Source organism: Achroia grisella, unplaced genomic scaffold, assembly GCF_030625045.1.
Source record: "Achroia grisella isolate CSIRO2021 unplaced genomic scaffold, CSIRO_AGI_Agris_v1 utg841, whole genome shotgun sequence".
NCBI lineage: Eukaryota > Metazoa > Arthropoda > Insecta > Lepidoptera > Pyralidae > Achroia > Achroia grisella.
The window spans coordinates 923,219-944,100 of record NW_026713039.1 but is presented as its reverse complement, the minus strand read 5'-3'; the positions used below and the strand labels follow the sequence as shown (position 1 = coordinate 944,100).

Sequence of the window (20,882 nt, the reverse complement as noted above, 5' to 3'; positions counted from 1 at the left end):
TTAAAAAGTCTGTTATTTATTTAAAAGAGCAACACACAAGTTTCTTGCTTATTCTTCTTGTGATGAATCTGCATTCCGAATAAGCGGTAGAATCAAAAAACTTGACTATTCAAAAGTGCTTATATTAAGTTTATTTGAATAAAGATTATTTCTATTTCTATTTCTATATGGCTATAAAAAGGTTTTATTTCCAACACAATTCCTTTTTAAAATAGAATATTATAATATTGAAGAGTTCATTAACGATAATAATATTTTTGTAGAAAAACTTTAAATCCATAGCGCTGACAATATTATCTGATTGTACTAGGAATGAGTAGCGGTTTCTATGTTGATTATCGCATGCCTCTTACTTGTTATACTGTAATTATTTATATAAAAAAACATCTAATCAAAAGATCAACACACAAGTTTCTCGCTCATTCTTCTCGTGATGAGTCTGCGTTCCGAATGAGGGGTGGAATAAAAATTATGACTATATAAAAGTGCTTGTATTGAGTTTATTTGAATAAAGTTTATTTCTATTTCTATACTAGTGGTAGCCTATTATTCGAAATTTGAGTGCAACGATGGCTGGCTCATCCGTCATACTCGTAAACGGGTGCTGTTTGTTTAGGTTGCGAACATTGATTAGATTTTTTGTTTTTTGCAATATCATATGCTGGTGGTCACTCTATTCTCCCAAATTTGAATTTAAAAATGAATCTGTATTATTGTAAACATGTACAACATTTATTTGAAAAGAATACGAGCTGAGTTTCTTGTCAGTTCTTCTCATCCCGAAATCATTCAAGACGGTAGATTTGACATATCATAAGTCTGTAATAGACCTACATGAATGAAGATATTTTGATTTTTTTACAGGTACAAATTCCTGCCCCGTTCATAATGTGTTAGTAATATGCTTTTTTAATTGTTACAGATTTTGGACACAAGATGGCGTTGAACTCAATATGCCGACTAGTTCTGTTAGTCATTACAGTGCACTATGGCGCCGCGTCAGACTTTTTAAGTAGAAGTAAGTAACATATAAACTTATATATCATAACTACTCCAGTACTTGATCTACTTCATCAAGTACTAGAGTAAATAGAATATAATATAACATTACATGCATTATCTATTATCTATACATCTATACATATAAATAAAATTGGCGTGTTTGTTTGTAATATTGAAATAATCGTTTTTTACTACATGCATATGAATATAAATACGGTACATACACCAAAATATTTTTTTAATTTTTGTTTGTCTGTCTGTTTGTTCCGGCTAATCTCTGAGACGGCTGGACCGATTTTGACGGGACTTTTTTTGGCAAGTAGCTGGTGTAATGAGGAGTAACTTAGGCTACTTTTATTTTATACAAATAATAATAATTCTACGCGGACGAAGCCGCAGGAACGGCTAGTATACATATATATATATTTTCTCCATGACTCTCTATTTTGCACCTTTTTTCTACATTAAAGTTTTCTGACCTTCTCTTTCTCTGATTCTCCTACCTTCTTTATTTCATTCTGTCTGTCGGCTGTTTCCACTATATCATTGTCAGACTATATTAGATATGTTATACGGTATTTTTAATATATATTTTATTTATATTTATTTATAGCTTTATATATATTATGTGTATTATTTGTGTATTTATATGTACCTTTATAGAGTCGGCAACGCGCACGTGATACCCCTGATGTTTCAGGCGTTCATAGGCTATGGTAACCATTTACCATCAGATAGGCCGTATGCCTGATTGCCATTATCGTAGTATAAAAAAAAACCTTACAGTTTGGGCGCTTTCCCCATCCTACCATTGCCACTTCCACGTTCATATTTCAAGCAAATAAATACGTTTTATTTATATATATAATCTTCTCCAGCAATACGCCAAGCACCAGGCAGCATCTTCACAGTGGGCAGCGGGGAGCCGTGCCTGGGCTCCGACAGAAGCACCGGCGGCGTCTGCCTCTCCAGGAACCAGTGCAACACCCAGGGCGGGAAGGCCATAGGCTTCTGTGGAGTCTTCGCCACTTGCTGTTCTCGTAAGTATACCATTTATATTTCAAATCTGCAGATTCTGCCAAACTGAAGAGGAAACGCTACTACACATCCTATGTGGTTGTAGCCCACTCATGCATAAACGAAATATCTCCTTTGGAAGTATACACTATATCCTGAGGAGATAAAAACCATCGTTCCTAAGAATATCCTTCAATTGTTGTCCCTGACGAGTCTACGTAGCGAACTCTGAAAAAGGGCGAGCACAATAGATCTATGTAGGTCGCAGTGCTACAGGCACCTGACAATAGCCCAAACAACCCAATAAAAAAAAGTATACTATTATTTAAATCTATTCTAAATTTCAAATTCCTCCACCCGCGCACTTTTCTTAAAAAATAAATAAAAATATTTGTAAAAAGGGGTGCAAAGTTTTAGCTTTACAAAACTTTGTACCCCTTTTACAAATATCAATATAATAATATTTGTAGAAAGGGGTGTTGGACAATTTACGGAGCATCATCAAATCAAATCAAAATATCTTTACACATGTAGATCTTATACAGACTCTTATGTAATGTCAAATCTACCGTCAGTTCGGAGTGCATTCGTAAAAAGGGGTACAAAGTTTTTATGTATTATTTAATTATTTCAGCTACTAATCATATTATAAATACCTTATAGGACGATGTCTCCATCAAAATAGAGGATGACCATCTTCATGAAGGAGGACTACTGGCCGTAGAGGGTGTATAGTCACTACCGTGGCAGATGTCGTCAACGCCGTAATCACAAAGACAATTTAACACCCTCTACGGCCAGTAGTCCTCCTTCATGAAGATGGACATCCTCTATGTTGATGGAGACATCGTCCTTCATGAAGGTAGGCAGCATGTTGGTGGAGATATCATGATCATTTCTGTTGACAGTGAACGCGTGTGATGTAAGAACCAACACAAAAGTAGCAGTGTTCATCAACCCGCCGCTCAACAAGGAGTCTTCAGGCCTGGAGTGCTCCTACAATGTGGAAATTAACAATAACAACGTCTGCCAGATGAGGATCGACTTTGAGACCTTCAACTTGGCACCACCTACCACCGTTAGTACCTCATTATTATTTCATACTAGACCAGCAGTGTATACCCAGAGTTTGTGTTTCATCATCGAAAATGCGGGATACATCATTATTATGTCATTCTACACCAGCTGTATATTCACACCCAGGGTATGTAGGTGTTTAATCATCCAGAATCCTGGATACATCATTATTGTGTCATTCTACACCAGCCAGAAACTTTTTGCCACGCACAACCACATTGTGCAATCACCATCCAGCAATGGTATTTCCGAACCGATACTATGTTGAAACTTTCAAGAAATGAGCTTATAACTTCTTAAAAGGCCGATAACGCACTTTCAATTCCCCTGGTGTTGCGGGTGCTCATGGGCGGCAGTAATCACTTACCATCAGGTGAGCCGCAAGTTCGTTTGTCCCGTGTTCTATAAAAAAAATGAAGTGTAACTAATAAGAATATAAAGGGCTGGAAACCCACATACAATTTTTGTGTATTTTCTGTATATATTATTGGTTATATATGTCATTGTGACGCGTATTATTTATTGTACCTATTTCCACCACTGCGCAATTCCTCTCAGTAACTCAAAGGTTGACTGGAAGAAATCCCTCTTCTGGGATAAGTCCGCCATTGTACGCATGTTTTTTTTTTTCTAAGTCAATTGTGTCCTTTTATTTATAATATTATTGTACAATAAAGTATTACAAACAAACAATTCCCCTGGTGTTGCGGGTGCTCATGGGCGGCGGTAATCACTTACCACTAGGTGAGCCGCAAGCTCGTTTATTCCTTATGCTAAGAAAAAATCTAGTGTAAGAATATACGAGTATTTGTATTGTTCATCAGATTGAACCCGTCGAGAATGTGACCCAGCGTCCTGGTTACACGTGCAGAAACGACATCTTCCAAGTCACCAACTTGCAGGCCAACTCCGACTTCCTGCCAGCGTTGTGTGGTGACAACAATGGACAACATTGTAAGAATAACAATAAATATATTAGATGTTGGTGCTATACAAACTGTTTTAGCCGATCCTTCAGACAGTGCGGCTAAGGCAATTTGTTCACTGGTGAGGTAATGGAGAGATTGGTTTTAGGGTACAATGGGACTGACATGTACTTAGATGGTACAAAAGTCCCTAAATTTAAAAAGAAATAAAAAAAAAGAATAAGGATTATTTAGGATTTCTTTTTTTTCTGTTTCTCTTTTCATTTCATTTTGTTTCTTCTGTTTATTTTATTTAATTTTTATCTAATCAACAAAAAATAAATAAATAAATAAAATATTATATTTTTTAAGCTTTTTAATTTTAGGTTCTTAGTTTTACAATTAGGTTATGTAAATAAATTGATAATATTCAGTTACTATATGTGAATTTAAATGTCATATTTATTTATATTTAATAATTATGATTGTAACAGTGTATGTACGTGTGAACGCGTCAACAAACAGTCGCTCAATTCGTATAAACTTCAAGATAGCTGATCGCAACACGCAGCCAAATCTCCCACAGGCTACATGGAAGATCAAAGTCACTCAACTGGAATGCTTCAATACATTAGGGTAATTATTTCATTCTAAAGTTTTTTTTTCATAGAATAAGAAAAAAAAGAAAGTCATGGACAAAAATAATTTGCCGAGAAAATTTTGATAGTAACAGTTCTGTATGGCATATCAAAAACAAAATAAAAGTCATAGACTAAATTAATTTGCTGTCTGGATGGATGTTTATTACTTTTTAATGCAAAAAACTACTTGATTTTAATGAAATTTTACAATAATATAGCATATACATCAGAATAATAATCACTACATAGTATAAAACAAAGTCGCTGTCGCTGTCTGTCCGTCCATATGTATGCTTCAATCTTTAAAACTACGCAATGGATTTTGAAGCAGATTTAATAGATAAAGTGATTTAAGAGGAAGGTTTATATGTATAATACATGTACACCCGTGCGAAGCCGGGGCGAGTAGCTAGTAGGCTATAATTTAAAAATATATTAAGTAAATTGTGCGATATATAATTATCATTACATTACATAATATATCGTTTTAAATTACAGCCTATGAATTATTCTGGTGTACAAGAAATGTTACTGTAAAGTTTCATGAAAATCCGTTTAGTAGGTTTTGCCTGAAAGAGTACCAATCATCCATACTTACAAACTTTCGCATTTGTAATATTAGTAAGATCAGAATAACGTATAGGCTATAATTTGTACGCGGGCACAGCTAATCATAAATGAGAATTGGCTTCGCTCAGCGCAAGACGTGTCATCTCCCGCATTACCCAGTTACAAGGTGGAAAGTGCCCAACTCCCGTCGAGTTTGCACGGCTGCCGGCGAGCGTTCTATGTCAGTGAGTGTCTATGGTAATCAATGTCCAGAGGAACCCTCGGCTTTGGCAATGAAGCTTTTGGCCGAAGCTGAACGTTTTTATAGAGACGAATTTGTAATAACGCGCGCGTAAGAACTTTATGGAGACACGAAAAAAATGAAAGATTTATACGTGCATTATAATCAAACTGCTTATGAAACTTTTAAATTTTTTGAGAAATAATTTACATTGGCTCCAAGCGTTTTTTTTATACACCTAATTTATTGTTAACTAGCTTTTTAGCATTTATCCCCTTAGAGATGGAATTTACCAAAATCCTTTATTAGGGGATGCTACGTCATAGTAGCTTTATGCATGCAAAGTCTCAGCCCGATCGGTTTAAAATTGACAAAGTTTCATACAAACTTTCATCCCTTATTTTATCCCCTTGGGGGTAGAATTAATCAAAAACCTTTCTTAGCGTATGCCTACGTCATAACGTGTACCTGTATGCCAAATTTCAGCCCGATCCGTCCAGTCAAACCACTGTGTCAGTCAGTCACCTTTGACTTATATACATATGTATATATATATATATAGATGACTTAATAATTACACTACTAAGAATGGCTGGTGGCGTAACAATGCTGGACCACAACAAAAACGTTCGAGGCAGTTTTAAGATAACGCCCATTTTGGAGATTTTGGAGAATCGTCTATGGTGGTACGGTCGTGTCATGCGGCTACCATCAGACCACATGACTTACTTACTTTTTTTATGCTACCATGGTGACAAACAAGCATACGGCCCATCATCGTAAATGGTTACCGTAGCCTATGGATGCCATAAACACTAGGGGTGTCGTGCGAGCTGCTGAACCTTATAAAAACCCTTCTTGGAATCCCCATCCTAGAGTCTATCAAGAAAACCTCGGCAGGTAGTTTATTCCACAATCTAAGTGTACGCGGGAGGAAGATCCTCTGAAACCGTACTCTCCGAGACCACTTATGTTCCAGCCTGTGGGGATGAAATCTTGAGAAAGCATACTGTATTTACCTAACTTGAATTTTATTTTTTTATTTCAGAAAATATCGAGATGGTCTATTTGAGGCTATTACATCTTCTCTACCTGCGACTCCTCTCTCCTCGTCTGCTGACAGAGATGAATACTTAATCGGTTGGTTTTACTTTTCTCTGCTTTATTATTTTTTTTTTAAGTGACTGGAAGACCAAAGAAACTACTTACTCGTCTAATATTTTGAATTATAAACTCCTCTTTTAACGGTGAGAGATGCTAGTAAATTTACAGGTGTATCGAAGCATGTGTTTTTTTTAATGATGATAATGAAATGGTCCACCTGCCTGCGCTAACGGTATACGCTGGCGGGACACCAGTAGAGGATGATGAACATGAGTTCAGGTTAGTTAGCCCATCGTGACAAATTCAACAGGAATTTATCTTGATAGTTTCCAGGATGTACCCCGTGGAAAACAATAGCATATTAACAAAAAAAAATTTGAAAATCTATGTATTTGTATCAGTTACACAAGCTTTAACTAGTTTAACTTAGGACTAGATGACGCTGTGTAAATTGTCTTGAGATTATTATTTTTTTTTTTTCCCAAATATTCTCATCTCCCCTCTTAAGGAGAGGAGATGGCAACATACCCCCGGCAGAAGCACAGTCGGCCGGGGTTCAGGGCCCCAGGGAGAGAAACCGGCGTACAATGCGGGCAGAATCTAACAGATTATTATTATATTATTTATATAATTACAAAAAAATGTATTATCTGTCACTTGTCTAGTACCCTAAGCCTAGTATCATAAGCCCCGCCTAGCTTGGTACTAGTCTGTCTATGTTTAAGATTACTATTGTATGTTATACCTTCCAGCTCCCCCTGGCTGCTTGCAGTACTACCCTGATCGTTCAGGAGCATTTGAATCCTTCAATTACAACAGAGGTAGTGGCCCTTACATCGCCAACTTGGCTTACGCTGCCTGCTTCAAGAAGACGCCTGATGTTTGCGGAGTCAAGTAAGTTCATTGGTTTTATAGACTTCTAAACAGGAGGTTCTCGATTCAGCTCTAGTGTTTTTATGTTAGAGTCAAGTGAGTTAGTTAATTTTCTACCGACTTCTATAAAGTAGGATCTCGATTCAGCTCTAGTTTTTTGTATATTGGAGTCAAGAGATTTCGTCAATTTTCTACCAACTTTTAGAAAGTAGGTTCTTGATTCAACTGTAGTTTTTTCATGTTGGAGTCAAGTAAGTTCGTTAATTTTCAATCGACTTTTATAAAGTAGGATCTCAATTCAACTGTAGTTTTTTTCATGTTGGAGTCAAGTAAGTTCGTTAATTTTCAATCGACTTCTATAAAGTAGGTTCTTGATTCAGCTCTAGTTTTTTTTATATTGGGGTCAAGTGATTTCGTCAATTTTCTACCAACTTTTATAAAGTAGGTTCTTGATTCAACTGTAGTTTTTTTTATGTTGGAGTCAAGTAAGTTCGTTAATTTTCAATCGACTTTTATAAAGTAGGATCTCGATTCAACTGTAGTTTTTTTCATGTTGGAGTCAAGTAAATTCGTTAATTTTCTACCGACTTCTGAAAAGGTGGTTCTCGATTCAACTGTAGGTTTTTTAAGTTCTTTATAAAAGAACTGTTCTGTCTGTGAACTCTGTCCTTTTTTATAGTAACATTGATTTTGATAATACTTTTTATTTAAAGGTGCATTTTTTAGAAATATTCTAATGCTGTTGGCTGTATCTAGCCTTTACAGCTGCATTGAATGATAGTGGCGATGGGTGGGGGGAGTGCAGATGGCACTCCAAACCGATTTTATACTCCAAACCAAAGGAAGGACTTATGGAGCGGCTGAAGGCCAACTCCCGCCTGACGGATACTACTTTAGTCTGAGGGCACCGCTAGGGGTTCGAACTTCGGCTCAGGCCGTCGTAATTTCGATCCCCGTTTCGTTTAAATGGGACGGGGGATCGATTGGAGGGACATCATTTTTGCGTGAAAGAGTAACATCCATCTATATTCACATACTTTCGCGTTTAAAACGTTTAGTTTACTCATTAATTGTAACTATATTCTATAATTGTATAATGCATATAAATAGACGATATAATAGAGATATAAATCACTCTATTCTCCCAAATTTGAATTTAAAAGTGAATCTGTATTATTGTAAACATGTACAACATTTATTTGAGAAGAATACGAGCTGAGTTTCTTGTCAGTTCTCATCTCAAAATCATTCCGAACTGACGGTAGATTTGACATATCATAAGAGTCTGTAATAGACCTACATTAATGAAGATATTATGATTTTTTTTAATGTTATTCTATCTATCTATCTATCTAAATTTCAGATTAACAGCGGCCAGTTTCGAGATGGCGTACAGAACAGAAGACAACCTCTACCTGGACACGGACTGTCAGATCAACCCCGTCACGCAGGGTACTCCGCAATCAGAGGACTACCTGTTCATCCCTGAATCGGAGACCGCTGATGGTCTGCGAGGGTCGAAGTTCTGTGGGAGCAGCGCTTCTAACCAGATCATAGCTTGTAAGTTAAGGCCGATGGCCAGAAAAATAAGTGGTTTAACACAGTTTTCAAATCTAAATTTAATTTTCTCATTGCTTTCTTGATTTAATTGATTGATTTTAGAAATATGAAAGCGTAGCGGTTTTTGTATTGATTGCCGCATGCATTCTTATGTAAAATGTGAATACTATAACTATCAGATGGCAATTGTAAGTAGCTTTGACGTGGTCTAGTGTTTTGAGTAGTCATGCTCACTAAAATGTCCAGACTTGTGGTGGCGTGGTGGGCCGGGTCATTGGGCTCCCTAAAATATGGTCGAGCGCAGTGATGGCTGGCTCATCCGTCATACTCGTGAACGGGTGCTGCTTGTAGGAACTGGTCTGCTCTAATCACTATGACTGATTTCCTCTTATTAATTGTTTAACCAGTTGGTTATATATTCAATATTTTTTCTATTTGAGTATTTAATTGAATTAGTGCTAATTGCTGGTTTCTATTCACACACTTAAGCTTAAAAATGTAAAGTAATAATAAAATTATTTAAAAGAGCAACACGCAAGTTTCTTGTTCGTTCTTCTTGTGATGAGACAGCTTACCGAACGAGCGGTAGATTAAAAAATGTAATGACTATTCAAAAGTGATCATAGTAAGTTTATTTGAATAAATGATTTTCTATTCTATTCTATTCTAAAATCATGTAGGACATTTTAGCCGCTTATGAACATCAAGTTTTTGTATTAATAATTTTTCCCTCATGTCCAGTTCAGTATACAGATTCGATTGTGAAGAACTGGCAAGAAACTCAACTGAATTTCTTTTTATTAAAGCCAGTTTATTTACAATATATATTTATATAGGTGTCTATGTCTAACATTAAATGAAAATCTCGTGCATGAACAACTATTGCCATGCACGTTTGTCATTTACTTTTGATGGTCGCGGGTTCGATTTCTCGCACAGTATAAACATTTGTATTCATGAGTATGATTGTTTGTTTCGGTCTGGGCATTATATATGTACTTACAAAAAAATGTATCTAAGTATTTAAATCAGTTGTCTAGTACCCATAACACAAGTTCTGCTTACCGTGGGACTAGATGGCGCTGTATGAAAAGTATCCAATGACAGTTTTTGTTTAATACTTATTATCTTCTTTGTTCAAATAAACTTTTGAATAGTCATAGTTATTTTCTTAATCTACCGCACTTTCAGAAAGTTTTCTTATCACAAGAAGAACGGGCAATAAACTTACGTGTTGCTCTTTATCTTCTATATAGATGTAATAACTCATAATTTCCAAAGAATATATTTAAAATTAGGTTGTACAATATTTTACCTTTGCCTTTCCACCTCTGTATAAATATATATAAGTTCTACTATTTATAGTATGTTTTTCTTTTATAGCAACACCACCCGGCCCGCTCTACGTACACTTCCACAGCGACAACCTGGTCACAGACGATATAAACGAATATGGCTATAGATTCAGTTACAACGTACTAAATAATTGCTACTTGAGAAAATCTGTGAACGTTTAAGTTTTAATTTAAAATTAAACTTTTGAGTGCATAGAGAGGTTGCAAATAGCATTGCTTATTAGTGTTGCCAACCTTGACAGCTTTTTATTTGACTGAAATGGCAACGTAACTTAAATTAAAAAATAAAATAAAGTGAGTGTATAGAGAGGTTGCAAACTGTAAATGGAATGACAACCCATCTGATGGTAAGTGGTAACCGTCGCCTATATACATGAACAGCATCACGGACATCACGTTATCATGTAACCCGTGATACCACTCATGCGTTGCCATTCCAAAGTACTAAGCTGTCATGCCTCTATCAGGTAATGTCACTGTTGTACAACCAGCTTATAAAGCTAGCTGTTGCCAATATGTGACAATGTCATATGTGCCCACGCAGATGACTTTGTACAAAGTCACTTTTTTTATTGAACTGGTGCAGTTTTGTCATAAAATCAAGCTGTTACTAATATGTGACAAATGTGACAATGTCATATGTGCCCACGCAGATGACTTTGTACAAAGTCACTTTTTTTATTGAACTGGTGCAGTTTTGTCATAAAATCAAGCTGTTACTAATATGTGACAAATGTGACAATGTCATATGTGCCCACGCAGATGACTTTGTACAAAGTCAGTTTTTTTATTGAACTGGTGCAGTTTTGTCATAAAATCAAGCTGTTACTAATATGTGACAAATGTGACAATGTCATATGTGCCCACGCAGATGACTTTGTACAAAGTCACTTTTTTTATTGAACTGGTGCAGTTTTGTCATAAAATCAAGCTGTTACTAATATGTGACAAATGTGACAATGTCATATGTGCCCACGCAGATGACTTTGTACAAAGTCACTTTTTTTATTGAACTGGTGCAGTTTTGTCATAAAATCAAGCTGTTACTAATATGTGACAAATGTGACAATGTCATATGTGCCCACGCAGATGACTTTGTACAAAGTCAGTTTTATTAATCGAACTGGTGCAGTTTTGTCATAAAATGAAATTGCTAATATGTGACACATGTGGCAATGTCATATGCTGTTGCTAATATGTGACACATGCGACAATGTCATATGCTGTTGCTAATATGTGACACATGTGACAATGTCATACATGACTTAATACAAAGTCAATTATTTAAGTAATTCTGGTACAGTTTTGTCATATTTATGATTTATTTCATTTGCAACTTATCGCGAGAAGCACTGAGGAATTAGCATTAGAATCGTGCTATATTAAGTGTAAGAGATAAGTTAAATTTTAGTTACGTTTAAGCTGGAAGATTAATATAATATGTTAAGTTAAGTTTTAACTCTTTGATACCTCTATAGAGGTTAAAATAAACTCAACTAGTTTACTCAACTTGTTTAAACGTAATTGAATCTCAGATTATGTTTAAGTATAGAGAATCATTAGGGTGCTTTAGCCAGAGGTAACATTTTTTTTAATTGCTTCGTTTGCAATTTTTTTTTAATTTTGTTTTGTTTTTAATTTCTAACTGTATAGTGGATACTGTATGTTCTGTGCAGTTTTTATTGTTTTTGGTTTCAGTATCTGTTCTTACGAAATAAGTATAGATACTTGTTATTTTATTTTTTCAAAATGTTTTTGTTTTTTTTTTTTTGTATAAATTTTCTTTTTTTTTTTTTTGGTATGAAGTTATAAAATGAAATGTAATTTTTTTTAATTAAGTTTTTGGTTCGGTTACAATTTTTTTTTATATTTGTTTACATGTTTACATCTGGCTGACGTATGGATATACTGTATAACATTTGTAAGGACTGAATTGTTATTTACACTAATGATAACACTCATATTGCATTTATTAGAAAATAAATTATCATGCAAAAGATAAAGGATTTTCAATTTCAAAATAATTTATTTATATTTGAACGATTTAGTGTATGAAGAGTCGTGGCACATTCAGAGAGAAATCCTTTGGTATCTTATTGTAAACTAGCTTTAGCTAGCTAAACTAGGGAGTTTAACTTTATTTTTCTAAAATAAAAGTAGCCTAAGTTACTCCTTATACCAGCCAAAAAATGTCCCGTCAAAATCGGTTCAGCCATTTCAGAGATTAGCCGGAACAAACAGACAGACAGACAAAAATTGTAGAAAATGTTATTTTGGTTCATGTATCGTATTTATATTCATACATATGCATGTAGTAAAAAACGGTTATTTCAATATTACAAACAGACACTCCAATTTTATTTATATTTTATAATTTAAAAAAAAAAATTATATGTATAGATTTTGATATCGATTCCCATAAGACTTTCTCTACTCCAATAGAAATAATCTTCATTCAAATAAACTCATTACAAGCACTTTTGAATAGTCATATTTTGATTCTACCACTCATTCGGATCGAACGCAGATTCATCACAAGAGGAATGAGCAAGAAACTTGTGTGTTGCTTTTTAATTGATGTTTTTTTTATATATTATATATAAAGAGGCTAGTTCCTCTATTTCGGATACCTCGTCATCAGAACCCATGTTGGGCATGGTGTAGGCAAGAAATAATAAAATCATCTAAATAATAGTTAGTGAAACATATTAAAATATACGATTAATATAAAAACAAAAAAAAATTACAATCACAAAAACTTTCTCTTAAATCACAAAAACAAAAAAAAACATAAAAACAAAAAAATAAAACTAAAATCACAATAACTTTCTCTTAAATCACAAATTCAAATAAGATAAAAATTTTAAAAATTGAGTAATTCATAACCATTACTAAATACGTCTTAAGGGGGTCTTCCTATGTGATGGGTTGAAAAAATCGATTTTTTTTTTTTTTTTTCATAAATTGCTCCCTTAACATGTCTAGAATACGGTAGTAAAGCGATTTTAGAAAATTCGAAGTCGTTTTAAAGATACAGCAGGTAAAAGAAAGAGCGGTTCGGAGCGGTGAGTTGGCAGTTAGAGACCGGGCCTATTGTGTACCGTCGGCTTTATACCTGGCCTCCCTTTTATTAATATATTTGTTTATACAAGTTTAGACACGTTTCTACAGACTTAAACAGAAATTTCTATTGTTATAATATTTTACCGAAGTTATTTTAGTCTTGGTTGAACTTCGAAGAGAGCAACAGCTACAAATTATTTTTTTTCATACTGAGTGGACGGAAAGGAAGTACGAGTGGAAATGTTCATCCTGGTCGTAGTAAAAAAAGAAAGTTTAGTGGAAACCGTTTTACCCACCAAAATGATACGGTATTTACATCAGCTTCGGCCAAAAAACTTAAAAATAACATGAACATGAATGTTCCCATCGCTTCGAATTTCGCATATTGCATTTTGGAGTTTGTTTCTGTATTTGCTGCAATCTCTGAAATAGTTATATGTAAAACTTGTAAAAGTGACGTGTAATAGACACGTCACTTTTACAAGTTTTACATATAACTCGCGATCAAGTTTCCGAGGCCTAGGCTTTTAAATTATTTTATCGTGTGAGTGTGAAAAACAGACAGTTATAAACTCAGGCCCGTTGATCGGAAATGCATTTGAGGTTAATCGTCGGTTTGTATTTGAAGGTTTTCAAGGTATTTTAAAAGTTATGTCGATTATGGGATGCCCTGTTGGTCGTGAAGCCCAAGCGTATGTTGAGAAACGGGATGAAAAGCGAATCTTACGCTCTGAGCGGCGCGTAAGTGATGTTAAACAAGCCAGGATTGACTCAAGAGCTAAACAATCTGCTTTAAAAGAGTTTCACGAGGAAGAGGAAGGAATACTCTATGGACCAGGTATCGCCGATTGAGAGTAAGTTGATATTTTAATAGTTTTTAACGGACTTGAAACTTTAAACGCGTTTTTCTCAAAACTGTGTTTTTCAAACTTTCCTCCATTGTATCTCAGAAACGGCTGGACCGAATTACTTGAAATTTACAGGGCACACTCAATATATGTAAACGCATGGAATGAACAATTATCAATCGAAAATTTTCAAAACTTCGATTTTTTTATAGCAAAAAACAAAAAAAAAACGCCTAATTTGCAACTTTTATTTCAAATGTCTATCAAAAATCCAATTTTTTTTATATTCATTTGATTATAGGTCATTCCGTGCTTTTAAGCCTACAAATTAAAACGCCGTTTTTTTTTTTTTTCAGATAAGCCGATCAGCCGGCATCGTGGAGGAAGTGGGAGCTCTTTTTTTCGAGGCGGGGGTGTTCAGAGCGCTGTAACTCTAGTTTGACTGAATATTTTTAGCTGAAATTTTATATTTATACTGTCCAAATATGTGTTAATAAATGATAAAAAACTTGAAGCTTTAAATATTTACTGGTCGTAGAAAAAAAATCCTAAAATATCCCTAAAAAACAGGCCGTCACATAGGAAGACCCCCTTAATTCAAAATATAATCATCTATTCACTCACTACCGATAACAAAATAATAAATCACCAACAATCAGCCAGATGAAAACGGATTATTCAGGGAAACACGGCAATTTCGGTACAGAGTGCATCACAAACTCACGCTCGCGCCCAATTCAAAAGTGACGTTTCGTAATTGTTGTTAAAACTGCTTTACTCTGTACCGACCTCACCCAAGCAAACCACTTGACGTTTCAGACAACGATAATAGAATAGAATAGAATAGAAAATCATTTATTCAAATAAACTTACACTGAAGCACTTTTGAATAGTCATTACATTTTTTAATCTACCGCTCATTCGGAAAGCTGTCTCATCACAAGAAGAACGAGCGAGAAACTTGCGTGTTGCTCTTTTAAATAATTTTATTATTACTTTACATTTTTAAGTTTAAGTGTGTGAATACAAACCACCAATTAGCACTAATTCAATTAAATACTCAAATAGAAAAAATATTGAATATATAACCAACTGGTTAAACAATTAATAAGAGGAAATCAGTCATAGTGATTAGAACAGATTAGAATAGATGGCGCTATTCTAGTAGAAATTAATCAATTGAGCCTCTTTGTCGATTCTGCGACATATATATAAATGGATGGTACTCAGGATTAAATGAAATACAAATATAAAAATTAAAAATTTATTATAATTTTTAAATAAATACAATAAAATATATCTGTTTTTAAATATAATAACTTGGAATTATTTCTGTCTACACCCCGCACAGTACGCGTGAAGGTAACAATATAACACGTAATAAATGCGTTTTTTTTCCTTACAAATTATGACTAAGTTACTATACAAAAGTTTTTAAGTTGTCTGAACACAATATTAAAAATAATTGATAAAAAAAATAGTACTGGGTTATAGCTAGACCCAGTATTTAAAAAAAAATGATTAAAAAATAGTACAGCTCATTAAAAAAAATATCTGAAATCAATATTTATAGAAATAATAAAAAATTGTCGAAAAAAATTAAAAAATAGACTCATCATCATCATCGCAGCCTGGAAGACGTCCACTGCTGGACATAGGCCTCCCCCAAAGGTCTCCACGACGATCGGTCCTGCGCTTCTCGTATCCTTTCCAGCGATCTTGATCAGATCGTCAGTCCACCTTGCTGGAGGCCTTCCCACGCTGCGTCTTCCGGTCCGTGGTCGCCACTCGAGGACTTTACTGCCCCAACGGCCATCTGTCCTACGAGCTATGTGCCCTGCCCATTGCCACTTCAAAGTCGCAATTCTTAATTATTAATAGAGTAATTATTAAAAATTCTATTAGTCTGAACTCAATATAAAAAAGCTTAAAAAATATCAAAAATCATTATTTATAAAAAGGTTTGAAAAAATGAGTAGTTATTAAACAAATGTCTGAAGTCATTAAAACATAGTACTGGTTTAATAATAAAAAAACAATATTAAAGCCCAGGGTTGTGAACTTTCAGTGTTACATAAATAACAATTATGTACTATTGTTATTGTTTGTTATTTAAAAATACAATATAACAATGAAAATTAATGTATATTTGATTTTACATATAACTACAATAAAAACTTACAATTTTTTATATGTAATTAAAATGATAAACAACCTGCTAATTTACTTTATGGTATGTGATACGGACATCACGTTATCATGTGACGCCCGTGATATCACTCAACATTGCTTTCAGCAATAAGACCGCCTTATTGTAACTATGTATTTCCTTTACTGTATATTACAAATAATCTTATATAAAAAATTCTCGTGTCACAGTTTTCGTTCCCATCATCATCTATTTTATCTTGTAAAAGAGTTTCTCTGCGTGATCGAATCAGAAATTAATAGATCTGCAGAAGAACCAGATTGACCGACACAGCCCGAAGAATTGCGACACTGAAGTGGCAATAGGCAGGACACATAGCTCGTAGGACAGATTGCCGTTGGGGCAGTAAAGTCCTCGAGTGGCGACCACGGACCAGAAGACGCAGCGTGGGAAGGCCTCCAGCAAGGTGGACCGACGATCTAGTCAAGATCGCTGGAAGGCATTGGATGGGAGCAGTGCAGGACCGATTGTCGTGGAGATCTTTGGGGGAAGCCTATGTCCAGCAGTGGACGTCTTCCAGGCTGCGATGCTTGTAAAAGTCGATTTTTACGGCTTTAGATACTCTATTAGTGATCCATTCCCAGCAATGGGCCGCCATTGGATATGTACGATATGGTAGTATAAATATAAAGTTTATTAAGTTATGTACAAGTTAATAATGAATTAAAACAATATATTAACTATTTTTAAATTTAAAACAAATAGTTTACAGAAAGGTATCATGTAAAAGTGCATGAAAAAAAAACAATTAAATCACGTATCGATGGCCGGAAAATAAAAATAAACATAAGCATATAAATATTCATAATATGATTATATAATAAATGAAAAATATTTACAAAAAAATTCGATAGAGATCCTTGTTGAAAATATATATTATAAAAATTTATTTATTTATATAGAAAAATACAATTTATGAAATGTTTTTACCTACTATATAATATTGTGTTCATATATCCTTAACCTATTTTGAATTTTGGTAATTATTAATAATAAAATATTTTAGTTTTATTTTCTATTAACTAACCCGCCCCGGTTTCGCTCGGGTGTACATGTATTATACATATAAACCTGCCTCTTGAATCACTCTATCTATTGCTGAAAACTGCAATAAAATCTGTTGTGTAGTTCAAAAGATATAAACGAACAGACACCGGATTTTATACTACATAGTATAAAATTATTCATTCTTTTTTTATACCACTCTATCTCAATTTATCTCAAAAGCATTTTCGAATAATTTTGAAATCTTTACATAAAGTTTTTTATACTATTCGAAAATGTTATTGTTTGGAAAATACTAATGTTTCCATTATTTATAATTATAAAAAGTCGTTTAATTATAACATACCTACAGCAATTTCCTCAACATACTTATATCAAATAATAAAAAAAAACAATATTATACATTTATTATATACACAAAAATGATGTTCCATTTTCTGTTTAACATACTAACTAAAAAACTAACTTAAATATGACTAAATACGACTAAAGTTATATTATACTATATTTATATACTAAACGTTGTATAAAGGGATATCTACAATCACATTAAATAAGTAAATTTAGTCCTTAAAAGCAGTCTTATATACGAAGCCTTATGTATATATATATATAACACTACATCGACAGAAAAAGTGGAATTATCGTAAATTGTTCGTCATGATGCCGACAGCCACCTTTTACCACCGCACCGCTCGCCATCGACAGGGAATTCATCCCCACACACTGGAACCTAAGTGGTCCCGAACAGTGCGGTTTCAGAGGAGCTTCCTCCCGCGTACACTTAGATTGTGGAATGAACTTCCTGCCGAGGTTTTCCCACGAGACTACAGCATGGGGTTTTTCAAGAAGGGTATATTAAGGTTTCTTAAGAGTCGGCAACGCGCAAGTGATACCCCTGGTGTTTCAGGCGTTCATAGGCTACGGTAACCATTTACCATCAGATGGGCCGTATGCTTATTTTCCACCATAGTAGTATAAAAAAAAACAACTTTATTCCAAAGCCAAAAAACTGTTCTGCCAAAGCCAAAAAATTTATATACATACAATTTTTTTTAACAATTTTCGACTTTCTATCTCAATAAATATATAAGTTATGGATTATTGATATAAAATAATCTTAAAGAATGTTTTATGAAGTTACAATAATTCCACTTTCTTCTGTTGATATTTGCTAAAAAAATCTGTCCAAAAATATATTATACAATATATTGGACATACAGAGGTAAAATATTACAGTGTTGCCAATTGTTAGACAAACGTTTATATCCTAATAAAGTTCTCGATGACATAAATTTAAAAAGCAACTGGCAACACTATTTATGTAATTTTAGATAAAATTGCCGCCAAAATATTATTTCATATAATTTTCAATTTATTTATTAAATAAATTCGTTTACCTATAAAAATAGGGTTAATAACGATTTACCAATCGGTAACCCTATACGACGCAAAACAGTATGCAATCATATTTATGTACATAACCCTATATCATTTTCGATTTAATTGCTACCAAAAAATTAGCAACACTATTCATATAGTTTTTAAATTCATTGACGCCATCAAACATGTACATACATATATTTTTCAATAATTCTCTAAAAATTTATCCAGAGCCTTAAAAATAAAAAAAGTCATTTTAAATGGCGCCAAAAAATTTCCATCATTCAAATAAATAGTTCATTAGCGCCAAAATAGTTCCAATTTGAAGAATTTGACAGAGCAAATAGCGTTGTAGGTACAAGGGAATAAAGTTTATTTTCCCATACAAGAATACTGGCCACCGATACTTATAAATACTACGCGCGGTAAAATGGCGGACCACGGCTCACCGTGTACGTAGAGAGAGGTATGCCTTTGGTTCCGTAGATGGCTTCTGGCGCATTCTCGTATTCAACATCGTAATATATACCCGTTTGATTCTGTTAACAATAAAATAATATATATTAATACTAATTAATAATCGTCTATCATGGTATGGACATGTAATGCGTAGGAATGAGGATAATATTTTAAGGAAGGTGTTACATATGAATGTGGATGGTTATAAGGGCAGAGGAAGGAAAAAGAGATGGATGGACTGTGTGAAAGATGATATGGTAAGAAAGGGAGTAAATAACGAGATGACTGCGAACAGAGATGAATGGAAGAGAAAAAATATTACGACGACCACAAATAAATGGGAAAAAGAAGGAAGAAGCAGATGATGAATACAACAATAATTATCCAGGATAAATCACACAGCGCCATCTTGTCCCGAGCTAAGCGTTTTGTTTTGTCTTATCCATATCCACGTGTCTAGAAACTACAATAATGACTTCTAATGAATAATAATAAATCCACACTAATCTCCACTGATTAATTCTGACGCATAAACTATATTATTGTAGAGTTTCATTAAAACTAATTCAGGAATTTTTGCGAAATAAGAGTAAACATCCATCCATACACACTCACACACAAACTTCCGCGTTTATTATATTAGCAAGATAATCATTAATAATAATCTCAGGACAATTCACACAGCGCCATCTAGACCCAAGTTAAGCTAGCTAAAGCTTGTATTATGGGTACTAGATAACTAATACAAATACATAGATACTTTTTTTTTCGTCAATACATACATATTATACATAGAAAACAACCAGACCGACACAAACAATCATGCTCATGACTACAAATGTTTCTGCCGTGCGAGGAATCGAACCGGCGACCATCGGACGTTAAGCGGTGTGCTAGACCGCAAAACTACCGAGGTCGTCCAGCGAGAGATGAGTGACTTACGTGCATGCTTCTTGCCCTAGACTTCGGTCTGGGTACAAGCAAGTCAGCCCGCTCCTGAACGTGGCTGGAGGCTTCGGAACTCGTAGACTCTGTCGCCATATGGTTCGTGTAACCTGGTAAACAATTAATTGAATCTCAAAAGCGGGTCAATAATATTATATATATATATACTAAAATCCCGGAAACCATAAAACAAGAAGATAAAATTAATTTATTTAAAAAAAGGCTTAAAGAACTACTGACCGACAAAGCTTACTATACAGTAAAAGAATTTTTAAGAGACGTACTATATGAGCTAACAGGACACTACAACAGATCTAAATTTTAAATTTCATTTTGGGAATGAGTCATCTACGAAATTGCAACACTCTTTAAACAGAGTCCACGTGTATTGTTAATTTATCATATGGAAATTTAGGTATATGCATGTGCAATTATAAATAAATAAATAAATAAATAATGCCTGGATCTCTAGGTCCCTACGCTTACTTCATCTTTTTTCTACGACAATATATTAGTCGTACAAGTAAGCTAAAAGCATGCTATTCATTTCTTTGAAAATTAGACAAACATAGGAGTACGAAATTTGTCACAATTTAAATGGAGGAGTGCAGAAGCTATAATACTTTTATAATAATTCTTAAAATAC

At 34.1% G+C, this 20,882-nt stretch overlaps 2 protein-coding genes across 2 annotated transcripts in view; one reads left to right on the top strand and one right to left on the bottom strand.

The window, feature by feature from the left end:
* The first annotated feature begins 932 nt into the window (after positions 1-932).
* On the top strand, positions 933-10,636 carry LOC131852275 (uncharacterized). The gene is made up of 9 exons (XM_059202934.1): positions 933-1,018; positions 1,881-2,042; positions 2,928-3,097; positions 3,921-4,050; positions 4,496-4,637; positions 6,481-6,572; positions 7,289-7,430; positions 8,773-8,969; positions 10,353-10,636. Exons 1-9 carry the CDS (start codon positions 937-939, stop codon positions 10,484-10,486), a joined length of 1,251 nt encoding a protein of 416 aa, XP_059058917.1. The 5' UTR covers positions 933-936; the 3' UTR covers positions 10,487-10,636.
* Positions 10,637-19,107: 8,471 nt separating this feature from the next.
* LOC131852243 (uncharacterized) overlaps positions 19,108-20,882 on the bottom strand; it is a 53,140-nt gene continuing 51,365 nt past the window's right edge. Inside the window, exons 19-20 of the mRNA XM_059202895.1 lie at positions 20,234-20,346; positions 19,108-19,371 (exon numbers count right to left, since the gene is read on the bottom strand). Of these exons, the coding sequence (XP_059058878.1) occupies positions 19,249-19,371; positions 20,234-20,346 (236 nt within the window). The 3' untranslated portion in view covers positions 19,108-19,248. The remainder of the gene's footprint in view (positions 19,372-20,233; positions 20,347-20,882) is intronic.